The following is a 15,302-nucleotide window of genomic DNA, read 5'->3' as shown; positions in this document are numbered from 1 at the left end:
AATAAACAACAATAATAGTGCAAAAAAAGAAAAGGCAAACCGAAAGAGAGCGACAACTATTTGGGTGCGAACCCAATCAGGTGAAAGGCCTTGACCAACAGGCGATGGTGGCTGTGGTTCGATAGCAAAACTATAAATTATTTTGTTTACTAAAGAAAATGCCATAATTTGTGAGTTTATTTAAGCGAGAAGGAAAAGTGCATCTAGTATTGAGGATTTATGAGGATTAGTAAGGCGTAAATGAGAATTTTTTGTGTGTTTTAGTTGGAGTAATAAATGAAAAGAAACCCTTTGAGCCGTTCCTGAAAGCCGCATCATGCACATGACATGTGTGTTGTTTTTGCACTATTCAAGCGCATTCTCTTTGTCAGCATTCACTTGTGCATCTGAGGAAATGGTACAAGTTGCTAGCAAGCAGAAGAAATACTTACTTTCGACCTTGACGGAAGCTTATCGAAGTTCTCACTATACTTTATAGTTTATAGACATGATTTAATCTAATCCAACACCTGTTCGAGGCAAAAGATTGTGCCCACGTGAATGATAATTAAAATATTGAAAGGAGATATTGTATATCTATGGGTTCCTGCTGCAGAATTAACATTAGAGCTCTTGCAGACAAAGAATTGGGCTCAAACGGAGCAAGTCGTTGCATTTTCCATTCCTCATGGAAATGTCAGTTGGTAGACCAGTAAGCAGTGCGAGTGCGAGTGCCAGTGCCAGTGCTCCCCAAGGTTGTCTGGCTGGGGCATAATAAAATAAAACCGATGATAATGTATGCGTTTAATTATCTCTGCGCCGACTGATCCAAACCATTCTCTCTCTCTCTTGCTCGTTTCAGACATCGTAAAGTGTGAGCTGCGCAGTCGCAGCGCCTGTGCGCCGGCGCACAGCCGGAGAATCCCAGTTGGGGCACTCGAAGTAGATTCCTTTTCGGGGCCATACGATGACCGAGAATCAGCTGTATCCCATGTCATCGGAATTCTTTGACACTGGCTCCAACAGCAGCAGCAATACACTCAAATACGATTTATATTCGTTGGGCTCGAGCGTTGTGGGTGCCGCCCTGCCCACATTGACCATCAATACGGGCTATGGGAGCAGCAGCAGCAGCAGCAACATTCACAACAACAGCAGCAGCAACAACAACGGAGGAGGAGGAGTCAGTAGCAGCAGCAACTGCTCGACGAGCACCACAAATACCTGTAATGTAATGCTTAGTACAACAGCCATAACCATACCACGTAGCAACAATCACAACCAGAGCCATCATCACCCGTATCAGCAGACGGATTTACATACGCCGCGACACCATCCCAGTCCGTTGCACACATTGCCCAGCATGACGCACCAGCAGCAGCAACATCAACAGCACCAGCAGCAGCAACAACTCCACCAACAGCTGCAGCAGCAGCAGCAGCAGCAGCACTCACACTCGCACTCCCACTCACACTCGCATTTGGCATTGGGAGAACTCTCCGACTTTGGCTTGGATGCACTGGACGCAGCCTCGCTGTCGCCTACACTGCTGCAGGATGTTAGCCTGAGTGCTGCCTCGCCCTTAAATTCCACGCTGTACAATGGCAACAGCAGTGTGGGAGGTGGCAGCCTGGCTGGCAGTTACTTTGCACCCGACATGAGCCACACACTCAGCCTGAATGTGGTCAGCGAGCAGGTGCTGCAGCTGCAGGACGGGCAGAATGAGCTGCTGTACGAGATGACGCCCAATTCGAATGCCATGTGGAGCGACATCAGCAGTGCCATTATCCAAACCAAACATGAACCCTTTAGTCTAGACGATGATTACATCTTTCCCAACGACAAGGCTGAGATACAGGCTGCCGATCTGGCCGATTTGAATGGCGGCGACTTTCTCGATGTCATTGGCAGCATAGAGGACTTTCTGCCACAAGCGACAGTCTCCCAAAGTGTTAATTTCATGCTGTCGCCGCAGGGACAGGACTCGCTGGTGGCACCACCCATGGAGCTGCTTCAGCAGCAGCAGCAGCAGCAACAACAGCAGCAACAGCAGCAGCAACAGCAACAGCAATTCCATGTTGGCAGCCTGCCGCAGCTGCAGACGCTCCTCACACTGACCCAACAGCAACAGTCGAACAGCAGTTCGTCCACTAGTCCGTACGAGATCTACCACAGCACACCGCAGAAGCAGCAGCAGCAGCTGGCGGCGAGCTTTTCACCCGGCAGCCAGGCGTCGCACTCCCCATTGACACCACCACCGCCGCCGCATGCCAATCGCTCCCAGTACCAAATGGTCAAGTCGCGCAACAACATGCAAGATCTCAAGAAGGGCTTTCCCATGTCTTCGCCGCCGGACAGATCGATGCTCAGTCAGTCGGCGGCCCTGAGTCCGGGCGGTAGCAGTGGCTTTGGCAGCGCTGCCTCCGGAAATAGCACAGCTCTGGATGGCACTGGTCCGAGTGGCAGCAGCAGCAGCACCAGTCAGGCGGCCGCTGCCAGCAGTGTGCGCAAATCGTTTGGCTTTCAGGGCGGCTCCATGGAGAGCAGCAGCTCGCAGCTGAGTCGACTGAGCTCGTCGGCGCCCACCCACTTGGGTAATGAACAGATTTGGAGTCGACGAGAGCCGCGGCAGCATTTACTCTCAACCGGCTCGCTGGCCGAGGCCGAGAGCTTCTCCTCGCTGAGCACGGGCAGTGTGCTGTCGCCGGATGGCATTGACTTCTCGCAGGATGATGATGATGACAACTCGAGCGATAATAGCGACAACTATGATGACTTTAGCAGCGACAATGGTGGCGGTTCTGGCGATGAGGATGAGACACGCACTTCCACGCCAAATCAGCTGTCCAGCAGCAAGGGCAAAGAGCGTTTCTTTTGGCAATACAACGTGCAGGCCAAGGGGCCCAAGGGCAAGCGTTTGGTCTTCCAATCAAAGCTCGAGGATCCGCATTTTCTCAACGAGGTCACCGATCCCGTCTTCAGTCCCACCTGCTCTGTGCGTGGCATTAAAGTTTACAAGGTAATCCACAGAACTCATGGAAATTGAATCATTTTGAGACTAATTACCGTTTAATTTTGCAGCACAGCGGCAAGGCACGTAAGGGCGATGGCAATGACCTCACACCGAATGCCAGGAAACTGCACAACATTGGCAAGGAGCTGGACAAACTGAGTCGCACCATCAACGACATGACGCCCGTGTCGGAGTTGCCCTTCAATTCGCGTCCCAAGTCGCGCAAGGAAAAGAACAAGCTCGCCTCGCGCGCCTGTCGCCTGAAGAAGAAGGCACAGCATGAGGCAAATAAAATCAAATTATATGGCCTTGAAATAGAACACAGTAAGTTAATATATCTTTATTAATGTTTAAATCGATTTTTAATACCGTTTGTGCTCTCTTTTAGAGCGCCTCATCAATGGCATTGCCGAGCTTAAGCAGGCCTTGGCCCTCAAGCATCGCACCAAAAGTCTGGGCGAGTCCACGGAGGAGGTGGATCAACAGATTGCACGCATTTATACAACAGCCAAAAGTAAGTTACAAAGGACTTAAATAATTAATTAATTGAACTAATAATTTTTTAATTTTCTTAGCTGGAGTTTGCATTGCGGGAGGTTCAACGGATTTCGTGAACAAAGTGCTGGAGAATATGCGAGGAGGCTTGCACAATGGCGGGCTGGAGGATCTGCGTAAATCATCATAGACCAAAAACAAACAACAACAGCAACAAAAACCGTTTAAAAGCTAACGAACCGCCCATCAAGATTAGTTGTACGCAAATATAAGAGATAAATGCCCCTCTGGCAGCATTATTGATAATTGGAATTCAGATAACCAACAGTCAAGAACCAATAAGAGTACTCAGGATGGCTCCTGGCTGTAAATCTCCCCCCCAAAAGGAACACTCCTCAAAAATCAATGATTTTTTATGTATTTTTTTTTTGGATAATGTTCTGCTGGAGTGATATAATATTGATAACCGATATATAACTGTGATTTAAAGAGCCTGGGCTTTATATATGTTTTGTATGGTATGCAGCTGAAGCCGTAAAAACCGAAGAACCAGAGCCAAAAAAAAACTAAAAAACAAAAACAAAAGAAACACAAAAATTCCTTTTGAAAATGAAACATTAACGAAACGAAACAAAACAAACCACGAAAAGAAAGAGGCAACCACACACACACACAAAACAAAACAAAGCAAAAACACTAAAAAAGAAAGAAGAAAGAAAATACTAAAAATACGAAATTTTGTTTAGCTTTTAAGTTTGTTAAGGAAAAGAGATGAGAAAAATGTCCAGGCATGAGAGAAATGGAAGACGGAATGAAGAGCAAGTGAATCGCTACCAGTTTTACCTGCTTAGCGCATAAGAAAAGAATGGATGGATATGGTTAGGAATGGATAAACAGAATGCTATAAATCATATATGAATAGGTTTATATACAACTGCGATTTAATTGTTTAAGTTTTACATTTTGCTATAATCATTGTCTAACTTTCTAATGTTGGTTCACTGTTTTAGTCCTAGGGTTTTTCATGAATGTGGAGAAAAAGAGCTTTTATTTAAAACATAACACTTATCGGTTAATCCTAAATCCCACACAATATTCAATTTAATATTAACATATTTAATGGTCCTAGGTTGTCAGTTTTTAAGTTTTTTTCGTCATTTCTGTTAATGCTATTTTGATTGATTCCAAATTGATGGATTCTGTAAATGTTTTTGCGAAACTTGTTTTATTTTACTTATAAAATACTATAATAATAACTATAATGTAAACATATATATATGTACTATATACCTACTATATACATATGCGTGGTGATATAATTTTAATTTTCCTTTTATGCTTTTATTTTCCTGATGTTAAAAATCTCTCGGTTACCGATTCAAACCATAAACCAGAGAATGAAATATTTAGTTATAAGTTTTTTCTATTATCCATAAATTCAATTACAAGTTTAAACTTTAGGCAGCCGTCGCCACACACACGTGAGAATTCATCTATCGAGTTTCAATTTAATTTGATTTTTTACCCCCCAAGTGGGGGCTATTTCCAAAATTAATTTTTATAAAAATACAAACGAGAAAACAGAAAAAAACACCAAACAAAAACGTAATCTTATTTTGAGTTTTATTATTAATTCTTTTTACTTTAATAATATTATTATTATGAATAGTTTTTGCTCTGCTTCGATGCTAATTTTGTGATATTTGTATTCAGTCTTTTTTTGTGCGGTTATTTCGGAGGCGGGTTCCTCGCACTTTGGGTTCTATATTTTCTATACTATTCGTAGGCCTTTTTTCAAACTGCTATTTGTTGCTTAACGAGTTGTGTTCAGTTGATATCAAAAAGTTGAAGAATTAAACTACATTCTAACTGACGCGGAAATGGATTGGAGAGACGGGTAATGTGAATGTGAATGAGAATAAGAACGAAAATACAAATTACAAAGTGATTAAAGTTAAAAACTTAGAACCTAGGTACTCGTATCACCCAGAGCGATGAACACGCGGACAACAAACAAATTGTAGCTGTTAAAACTAGGCTTATAAAATTAATACAGTAACAGAAACAACAATTATGCGCACATTAAATAATCAAAAAATTACTAAGTTGGCCATCAGTTTTCTAGGGTTTTCAAATGTCATGTCTTTAGGAGCTTAACCTCATAACTACATAAGTGATAAGAATTCAAAATTAAACAAAAAAAAAATTTAGGAATTAGAATGCGAGTAAGGAGGTATGGTGGATCCACACACACACACACACACAACAAAGTACAAGCGCAAGCAAAAATAAATATGAATTACTATATAGAGATATATGGTATATGGTATACATATGTTGCTTAGAACTTAGTTTTGTCTTTGTCTAAAATAAGGTACAGATACAGATACCGAGTGTAAAGTAACAAAAGAATTCAAGGCAATTGGAGCATTGAAATAAGCACGACAGTTCCTCAGTGTTTAATATTGTATACTTAACATATTAAATATACACATTGTAGTTATATATATATATACTTATATATGTATATGTACATAAATGTTACGGTTATTGTAAATGTGTGTGCTTTATATAAATGTGCTTCAGAGAAAGAAAACAAACTTTTACATAAAATACAAATAAAATAACGATACTAAGCGAACTACTACCTCAAGAAAAAAACAAAAACAAAAACAAAAGAAATACTTCAAAGCAAATTAAAGTTTCAGATATGCAGCTTTAACAAAAATTAAATATTAATTTGGGAAACAAATTATATATATACATAAATTAAAACCAAGAGCCTGATTCATGTGTCCATTTAAAGCATAGTTGTAAATTACATATAAATGTGCATTATTATGTATTTTCAAGTAAATGAGCATTAGGTATGATACGACAACAAATTAAAATTCAATTATGTAGTTCATCGGCAAGCCGAATAACTGATACACTTGATGAGGGGCAGAGATGAGGTTCGATTCAGACAACGAAACTCTCAAAAGAAATCGTTGGCAAACAGTCCCAGAACCAAACAAAAAATATATATGAAACATAAATATTGATCTGAAATTTCCATATCTGGATCAATCTAAATTATACAAATATTCGTACAGACATATTAATATATAAATACATATATATTTCTAAACAATGATGAAAAATTAAAAAAACAAAAACTGTGTTGAAAATTGCAAATTTTGTATGCATATGCATTAAGCAAACGATTCAAAAAACGAAAAACATAAATGTTATGTCTAAATAAACACCAACTGGATGTATGTGTGTTAAAACGAAACCATTTGTCTATATATACTTATATATACACTTACAAAATACATACCAAATTGATGAAAAATAATAAAAAAAATGCCGAGAAATCAGCAAAACCCAAAGGAAGAAATTATTTTTCTTTTCTATTTATCGTCTTCATGTGGGCAAAAAAATGTGGAACGCTTCACGATTTTGCGTGTCATCCTTGCGCAGGGGCCATGCTAATCTTCTCTGTATCGTTCCAATTTTAGTATATGTTCTGCCGAAGCAAGAACGAATGTATCGTGAAAATTCTCCTATATGTACTGAGAAAGTTCAGAAAATGCACTTGGGAATTAGAAGCAATAAGCAACAAAACCTGAAGCCATCTTTTGTTCAGTTTGATTTTGAGCAAAGTTGAGTAGCGCCATCTAGCGTATGCTTGGCTTTTCCTTTTATGGGAAGAAACGCAGAGCAGGAATGTATGAACTTGTATTTGTTGTTTTTTTTAGTAAAAAAGAACAGTAAAAAGAGCTTAAATTATTTAATTGAAAAGAACTGAAAAAAAATTAAAAAATGTTCCTCTAAATTTGGAATTAACTTACAAGAACAAAATTTGCCACTCGTGGGTTTCGAGCCACTGTTCAGCGCAAGAAGATTTTAAAAATTAAATGTCTCAAGTTTAGTTTTGGTAAAATAAATATTTAATATTTAAAAGCAAACTCCCAGCCACCTTACAGATCTCTTCTCGAAATTCTAGCCATGTAATGTGTACATATGGACATATGTACATGTGCATAAATATCTCCTTAAATCTATAAAAAGCAACAAGACATATTCCGATTCCACGAAAGCAAAAAAATGTGGAACGCTTCACGATTTTGCGTGTCATCCTTGCGCAGGGGCCATGCTAATCTTCTCTGTATCGTTCCAATTTTAGTATATGTTCTGCCGAAGCAAGAACGAAGGTAGGACGACAGAAACTCTATATATACCGAGCCAGTCGCGAAAATGCACTTGGGAATTACAAAGGAGTTGCAGGAAACAATGGCCTTGTTGAGAGGGAAGATGTGTGTTTCCGAAAAATAAAATCAATATTTTCATTGAACAAAAAATAAAATAAATATTTAAATAGTTTGGAAATGAACATAAAATTAATAATTCAAACATTCCTTGTGTGACTTGAACCAGCTGACATTAAAATCACATTAAATGCTTTGTTGAAAACACAGTTCGATTTATTTGACTACAATAAGTTGATAGTTATAAATATAGAGGCACGACTAAGAGATTTTTTGTTTGGTTTCGGTTTGGCTTAAGTGGCTCCAGGGACACCGACCACCGACCACCGACCATCGACCAAAGTTATACACAGAAATTATGGGTACACAACAAATACAAAAGGCGTCAAGTGCGATTGGTAAAAAAGTGATTTAGTTCTTGTTGAGTTTTTGATTGATTGATTGATTGGTGCTGTTTTGTGATGAGACACTCTCGGTTTCATTCGTGTCGCATTTCCGGCTGCAAGTCAAACCAAGTGTTCAGACCCGCTGGTGTCGTAATCTCACTGTCGTCCAGAGGTATTTTCAGCTGAAACAAGAGATGAAAGAAAATTCCAGTTGAGAGAATGTGCGGCAAAAAAATGTGGAACGCTTCACGATTTTGCGTGTCATCCTTGCGCAGGGGCCATGCTAATCTTCTCTGTATCGTTCCAATTTTAGTATATGTTCTGCCGAAGCAAGAACGAAGGTAGAGCGAAAAATATGCCATATATAATGGGGAACTGCGAAATATGCACTTGGGAATTGTAGCAGAAAATGCAATGCAAAGTCTGCCTGCAGTTTGCTTGCACATCGTCTAACGGTAGTCTGCCTGCCGTCTACCTGCAGTAGTTTTGCCTTCCTTTTGGGGTGGTTATTCGTTGCTTACCATGCCAATAATGGGACTGCCGCCGGACAGAAAACCCTTCTGTGTGCACACAGTCACCTCGAGCTCTGTCTGCCTGAGCTCCGCTATCGAAATCAGGTACTCGAATGAGGCATCGTAAACCGGATTACAGTTATCCTTGATCACGCCCGTCTTGCGCTTCGACTCCTTGGTGCGCCCAGGCAGCAAATACAACTTAACATACGGATCGGGGATGTTGCTCGGATCACGCAGCGGTATCTTCACGATCTTGTGTAGCGTCACATCGAGCTTTTGGCGCTGGGCACTGTACCGTATGGACATTTGTATGCGTCCGAGGCCGTGTTCGCCCGCCGTGGAGCTTGTGTCGGGAAAGCGATGAGTCAGCACGGAGGCGGCCAGCTCGCTAATTGGCTTCTCGCTGGATGTGGAGGCAGACATGGCTGGTGAGACTTTCAACGGCACTGCCAGCTCCTCCTCACTGATGGGTGACTCGGTGGACTGGCGTTTGTTGGGCGCTTGGTTGGGATCCTGCAAAGAAATAGGAAATTAGAAGAGCACTAAACGAAGTAACTCCCTCTCTTTGACCCACCTTAAACGCCGGTGGTGCCACCACTGTCAAATCGGGCGTCTTCACAGAACTGCTGCGTGTCAGTGCCGCCACTTGCTCCAGTGCATCCGATTCCTTGTCAATCTCCCCCGGCTTCAATATCCTCAGCGACAGCGACATATAAAGCTTCGACTCGGGTCCAGATTTTTGTAGCTGGAAGGGCTGTTGGATCACCTCCATGTTGAACTGCTTGAGCAGCGTGCTCAGCGTGTAAGTGTACTGTCCGATGTCGTTGCCTGTCTTCTGGTCATAGATCTTAATGTTCAGACTCTCATTGTCGGGATTGTTGACCAGAAAAGTGAAGCCCTGCTCCCAGACGGGCGAATCATCGCGCATGATCATGGCCGTTTGCTGTTTCTGCTTGTTGAGACTGCACACGAGGTAGGGATCGGGCTTGGAGCTGGAGCGAGCTTGCTGTGGGTGCAAAAAATATTATGTCAGTGTCATTGGGTTTTGTCATTGGCGTCCCTGGCTCACCTTAAGATGCCTGGCCGAGTCAATGAAAACGCTGAGCACCGCCGAGCTCATGGAGGTAACGCGCAGCAGCTGCGTTTCCAGCAGAATTTGCTGCAAATCATTCGGATCCGCTGTGAGTTTGTACCACTGCAGGCGCACATGGAGCAGCCCGTGCTTGGCATCCTCTAGGGTCAGCCACTGTTTGGGGAGTTTTTGTGACTATAACTAAGGATTACCCAGAGAATAATTTACTTACGCTATCCACAACGCCTTTCTTGATCACGCTGGCTATATCGATGCTGGCTCTGTTTTCGAGGGATAATAAGGATTAGTTCAACAAAAAGAAATGGCAACAAAAACGTAAGCAAATCAATAAAAAGAAATAACTTTTTATTTTGGTTAAAAATTCATAGCGGGTCACGGATCAGAAAAGGTCCCTTCGGTAATTCTTGTGCTATGTTTTTGTACGTATTTGGGGGGTAGGTAAGGTTCATTGTGGTTTGTCAGTGGTGTACTCAATCAATCAATGAGTCAATCAATCAATGGGTTTTTGCCTAACCTGCCGAGCGACTCGTCATCACTGGTGCGGTCCCAGTCAAAGAGTCTGAGCACGAGTATGGCATGCTGCGAGACCTCGACCACAGCCTGCCCTCACGGTACGCACGGTTCATTTTTTATCGAACAAAAAAGCAAATGTAAAAGACATTTTTGATTTGGCATTAATATGGGTTAGTTCCAGCAAACAGCAACTCTACAAACAAAAGGGGGGAGGGATACACACGTTCATGGTAAGAGGTAGGAATATGTACAGGTTTTTTGACGCTGTTCTAACTACGAAAATATAGTCACAAGGCATGCTTTAGTCAGTGTTTATCCGTGTCTCGTGGGTGGTTTAAGTAGAGTGTCTGTGGTACAAGGTGCTGCAGCAGCTGCGACTGCTCGTGGTGTCCAAGGGGCATGCAGAAGTTTTGTTTTAGTTGGAAGTAGAGTTGAAGTCTGTTTGGTGAGCGTGTGTAGGATAGTGTAATAGGAGTAGAGTATAACTCCGGATATTGCAGTTTGCCCTGGAGTGATTGATTCTTCAGTGTGCGTTTAAGTAAATGAGTTTTTAAAGGATATATAATATAATAATATTATATTTTCTTTGCTTAAAGTGTCGTGGAGAAACAGAGAGATCTCTAGTTTAATTATAAAGAATTAACTGGAACACTTGATGGCAATCTTTTGGTTTTTATATTTTAGAATATGCGCGCTGCAGTTTCTGTGTAAGAATTAAAAACAAAAAGTTTGAGAAAATCATCTACTCATTCAGGCCTACAGCCTAATTTTTGTTCTCGTGCGAAGTACATTCAAAAAGTTGCACAGTTTTACAGAATTAAAATTGTGACTAAGGCTAAGTTTTTAATTTAAATTTTGATATAGAAATGATTATTAAAGATCAAAATTTTAGCCCAACTGCAGCGCAGACATAACTCGGTCTAACATGAAATCGGTCTCAAACAAATAATTTTGTAATAAAAATGAATTAAAAATGCCTCAATTGCAGCTCTTATTTGCGGCTTGCGCTGCTTTGTCGATTAACTGAGAATATATTTAAAAATTAAATCAAAAGAAATGGCATAAGACTCATTCTCAATCGAATCACATTAAGTTCATTGAAGCAACTCGAAACTGGGTCACATCTGTACAACATTTCCTGCAAACGGACACCGCCGCAATCTTCAATGGCTCATCACTCGCTTCAGTGTGGCACGCGCGTGCTGGTTAGTGGCAGAACATAAGTAAGAAACAACTCAAAGAACAAAAGAGAGCATAGCAAAGGTGTAGAATATGCAGCTTTCATGCAGGCAAAAGTACAACCTGCCCAATACATCATCGTTTTGTACACCTGGCATTGTCTGATCATAGTCCCACAAAGAAAACCCAATTAGGTGGCCTATGGTGGTAAAAATAACCGCCTAGAAAAGATACATACATAAAGTGTAAGAGAGTGTGTGTGTGTGTGTGTGTGAATAGAGTATAGAAGAATATATTCCATAGAGTAGGAGAGGGACTCTGCTCTCTGCCTGCAACATGCAACATGCGCCAACAACAAACATTTACTCACACGCCGAAGGGGGGACACGTTCTCAGAGGCATAACTAATGATAACTCAACTTTAAATCAACTGAAAATTAATAACTTACCTGCCGAGGTTCTCGTCTTTCTTGGAATCATCCGAGTCCTTCAATTGTATCTCAACAAATTGACCCATTTCAATAAAAACTGTTGCCTGTTGTGTGTGCAGGCGTAAGAATGGGCGAAAGAAATCAAAATGGAAAATGGAAAAGTAACAAAAAGGCCAAACAACAAAACTACACGCCAGAAATTGTGTGTGTTTGTGTGTGTGTGTGTATGCAGCATGCAGCAAGTTCGAACACAACTACAAAAAGCAAATGCAACAAACGCAACAAGAGGCAAGGAGTCGCCTCCAACATACGCACCTCACACCAGTAATCCCACTTGGGATTCACATTGTTGTCAATGATTTGCGTCTTGAACTCCTGGGCGCCCACATTGATGATGGCATAGGGATCCGATTTACCCTTGCCCAACATGCTGATGTCTTTTTTCATAAGGTCCTTGGCCTCCACCACATGAATGCGCAAAATGCCCTAAAAGAGAAAAGAGGAATTTAAATCAATTTCTTGCAGCTTTTTAAAGGTTGTGTTAAAAGTTGTCCCACCTCTGGTTCTGGCATCTTCAGCGCCACCGCGGACACCTCTTCGCTCAGCGAAATTGGCAGCTTATTGGGCAACACCATCACGGCGCCAATCTGCTCCACAATAATTCTTCTCAGCAAATCACTGAGCCCGGGCATGTCCATGAAATCAATGACACCCACCAGATTGAAGTCAATATTTGGATTGTTCAAAAAGAATATCTGCAGTCCCCCCACCAGTGGCATCGAACGGATCAGCGGCTTCATGACGACACGCACCCAGCCATGGATCTGGAAGTCTTTGATGCCGCCCTTCATGCCACCCAAGTAAAAATTGATGTCGCAATCGCTGGCATAAAACAGATCCAGATCCATGATGATCTCATTACGATCCACATTCTTGTCGTAGATCTTCACACCGCCAATGCGTGGCGGTATGGTGCCCAGGATAATGCGATCAAAGCGAAAGCCGTTCATCTTGTAGTTGGATAAAGCCAAAGCCACATTCGGTTCGATGGTTTCCTTGACCAAAGTGCGTGCAAAATGATTGGCATTCGGCCAGACTTGTTTCAGGATCTGCGGGGAAGAGAGTTTTTAATATCTGGATACATTTTCTTAGCCTAAATCCTTACCTTATTCAACCACTCGCAACGCTCTACGTCGGGAAAGTAAACCCAAGCGGGCAGCTCGTCAATGCGCGCCAGAATCACATCCTTCTCGCACGCCAGCGCCGAGGCCTTGGCTATGTCACGCTTCTTGGCCGAGGTCTTGCCCAGCTGATCCCGTGCCACGGAGAGTATGACCGGCGCTATCAGCCATGCCACCGACCAGCCCATGTAGCCCACGAGATAAATGGAACCCACAATGGCCACCTTCTTGCCCACCGTATAGAGTATGGAGAAGATGCTGTTCTCGCTGCTGCTGCTGCTGCTGCTGCTGGGTGCCACAGTGGTTGTTGCAGCTGCTGCTGCAGCTGGAGCTGCCACAGGTGCTGCCGCCTGCGTGGGCGTACCATTGCTGGTGGGTGTGCTGGCCGTGGGCGTGGCAGCCGCTGCCACTGGCGTTTCGTTCATTTTTCTGGGCTCGGCCAGGGGCACAAATGGTTCGTCTTCAGTGGGATTGGGCGGTTCTATAAAGTCCGCCAAGGGCACCGAAGTAGAGTTATCGCTACAAAGAGAGGGAGAGAGAAAATTGTTGTTAATGTTTACCAGATATTTCCGATTAGTAAAGCTCAGAGAATGATTCATTAGCATTTGCCGGCTAAGATGCCGCCGGCATCGAATGGCAACGATGGCAGAGAATGATGTCATGCTGCCCAGCTAGAAATGTGATCTTGGAATGCCTCGAAATGCTCTCTATACTACATAGAATCGTGTATATTATACGTACAATAACATTTATGAGCACTTGGCTTGTATTTTGTTTCTGCATCGTTTGTTTCTTTTATTGTTTCCTTTACTTTTTCGCTTTGTTTACGTAGCTTAATTTCGTTAATAGACACTCTCGTATTACTCATACGTACCGCGCACACACGAATGTGGGTGAGGTAAATTGACACAGTTTTTACGAGTTTTCTGGAGAGGATACCCGACTGCCACCCACTGTGGGGGGGTTACCTGTTGAGTGTGTGGGGAAGCCATGAAATTTATTTATATTTCCGCCAGAGGGTAAAGCGACTTTTTGGGGCAGTTTGTGACAAGGAAAAAATGTAGCAAAACTACAGAGAATTTACAGAAAATGGGATAATTAGTGTTATATTAATCGAAAGATTTGCCGAATATTGGAAGATAGCTGAAGATATTTTTAGGCATATACAAAAACTGTTGTTTCTTGACACAATTCTTGAATCTAGCAGTTAATTTTCACAAGATAAAATGATTAAAAATGAGTTTTTAAAAGCCTTTAATATTTACAATTATTTTTATTATTTGTTGAAGATATTTTAAGTGATTTACAAAGACACATTTTGAGGCGTTTTCATGTCAAAATTGTCCAAATTATTCAATAAGAGTTAACAAAAAAATAAGATAAAATTATTAAAATCAATTATTTTAATTGTTTTTAATATTCTGAAATATTTTGTGATATTTTTTAGATACTTTAAGTGTTTTTGAAAGCGCTTTCGGGTAGTTGTTTAATTGGCTAAAATTATTTCGCTTGTCATTTAGCTTTTACAAGGAAAAATGATTATAGTCTAGTCTTTAGGTGGCCTTTAATAAATCAAAGCCCATTTTAATTTCTAAATTGTTGTAATTACATTAAATTATGTTCTCATCATTTCTCTGTGTATTTATTCTTGCGCGCAAACATTTTTCTTATTTTCTGTATGCTTATTTTTTGTTGTTCTCATTTTCCCGTTAAATTATTCAGCGCTTTGGCAGCTGTTGACTTTATTCAAATTTTCCCAGAAACAATTCCGCGCCTACTCCTGTTTACGCTCCTTTCCCTTTTTCCCTTTTTTGTGTGTGCTTTGGGGACTCATTATAATACCGAGTAATTTCTCTGCTATAATTTCTCTCCGCGCTTGTGGCTGTACGCTTTATGCCTAACCTTGACTCGAATAATCTGCTGCCAAGGGGTTTTGTATCCTTGCTTGCTGTTTAACGCTCTGTTTGCTGTAAACACCCAAAGAAAAACCAAAACAATTTTCACTTCAGTACTTACTTCCCAGCTCTCTGGTTACAAAGCTAATTTCGAGTGTTGGCAGCATTAAACTTTTAACTGTTGACAAACGGGCTGCAAATGGGGAATTGCTCTGTTCTGGGGCAGCACCTGTTGAATGGACGCCCCCCCCCCCCCCCCCCCCCCCCCCCCCCCACACCCCCCCACACTACATATAAAAAAAACCAAAAAAACGCACTGAGGGGGCACAAGGGGGATAAAAAGCGGATGGAGAGAGTCGGGAGGGTGGC

General features: G+C 41.8%; 2 protein-coding genes and 3 non-coding genes across 10 annotated transcripts in view; 1 reads left to right on the top strand and 4 right to left on the bottom strand.

The window, feature by feature from the left end:
- The first annotated feature begins 839 nt into the window (after positions 1 to 839).
- Positions 840 to 4,276, top strand: LOC117584910 (protein CREBRF homolog). 4 transcript variants are annotated; one of them, XM_034274057.1, is made up of 6 exons: positions 842 to 1,109; positions 1,155 to 1,374; positions 1,993 to 2,998; positions 3,061 to 3,316; positions 3,381 to 3,506; positions 3,568 to 4,276. In XM_034274057.1, exons 1-6 carry the CDS (start codon positions 947 to 949, stop codon positions 3,675 to 3,677), a joined length of 1,881 nt encoding a protein of 626 aa, XP_034129948.1. In that variant the 5' UTR covers positions 842 to 946; the 3' UTR covers positions 3,678 to 4,276. The 4 variants fall into 4 exon arrangements, with proteins under 4 accessions (XP_034129944.1, XP_034129948.1, XP_034129946.1 ...); XM_034274055.1 differs by having other exon boundaries at positions 1,155 to 1,417; positions 1,451 to 2,998; XM_034274054.1 differs by having other exon boundaries at positions 1,155 to 2,998.
- A 2,631-nt stretch (positions 4,277 to 6,907) lies between these two features.
- LOC117585869 lies at positions 6,908 to 7,014 on the bottom strand. The gene has a single exon (XR_004573951.1). It is a non-coding gene; the product is annotated as a U6 spliceosomal RNA (small nuclear RNA).
- A 561-nt stretch (positions 7,015 to 7,575) lies between these two features.
- LOC117585868 lies at positions 7,576 to 7,682 on the bottom strand. The gene has a single exon (XR_004573950.1). It is a non-coding gene; the product is annotated as a U6 spliceosomal RNA (small nuclear RNA).
- A 249-nt stretch (positions 7,683 to 7,931) lies between these two features.
- LOC117585239 (extended synaptotagmin-2) overlaps positions 7,932 to 15,302 on the bottom strand; it is a 9,438-nt gene continuing 2,067 nt past the window's right edge. For 2 of the 3 annotated variants that reach the window (XM_034274639.1, XM_034274641.1), the window contains 9 exons: positions 13,023 to 13,557; positions 12,415 to 12,966; positions 12,173 to 12,343; positions 11,550 to 11,647; positions 9,946 to 9,994; positions 9,711 to 9,887; positions 9,216 to 9,647; positions 8,648 to 9,154; positions 7,932 to 8,308 (listed from right to left, as the gene is read on the bottom strand). In XM_034274639.1, the coding sequence (XP_034130530.1) occupies positions 8,219 to 8,308; positions 8,648 to 9,154; positions 9,216 to 9,647; positions 9,711 to 9,887; positions 9,946 to 9,994; positions 11,550 to 11,647; positions 12,173 to 12,343; positions 12,415 to 12,966; positions 13,023 to 13,557 (2,611 nt within the window). In that variant the 3' untranslated portion in view covers positions 7,932 to 8,218. Of the gene's footprint in view, positions 8,309 to 8,647; positions 9,155 to 9,215; positions 9,648 to 9,710; positions 9,888 to 9,945; positions 9,995 to 11,549; positions 11,648 to 11,875; positions 11,962 to 12,172; positions 12,344 to 12,414; positions 12,967 to 13,022; positions 13,558 to 15,302 lie in introns of those variants that run through there. The other variant, XM_034274640.1, reaches the window with a different exon arrangement.
- Positions 8,357 to 8,463, bottom strand: LOC117585867. Its single transcript, XR_004573949.1, has one exon. It is a non-coding gene; the product is annotated as a U6 spliceosomal RNA (small nuclear RNA).

The sequence above is a fragment of the Drosophila guanche genome, unplaced genomic scaffold (assembly GCF_900245975.1).
Source record: "Drosophila guanche unplaced genomic scaffold, DGUA_6, whole genome shotgun sequence".
Classification (NCBI taxonomy): Eukaryota; Metazoa; Arthropoda; class Insecta; order Diptera; family Drosophilidae; genus Drosophila; species Drosophila guanche.
The sequence above is the reverse complement of the archived record's forward strand: the minus strand, read 5'-3'. Positions and strand labels throughout refer to the sequence as shown.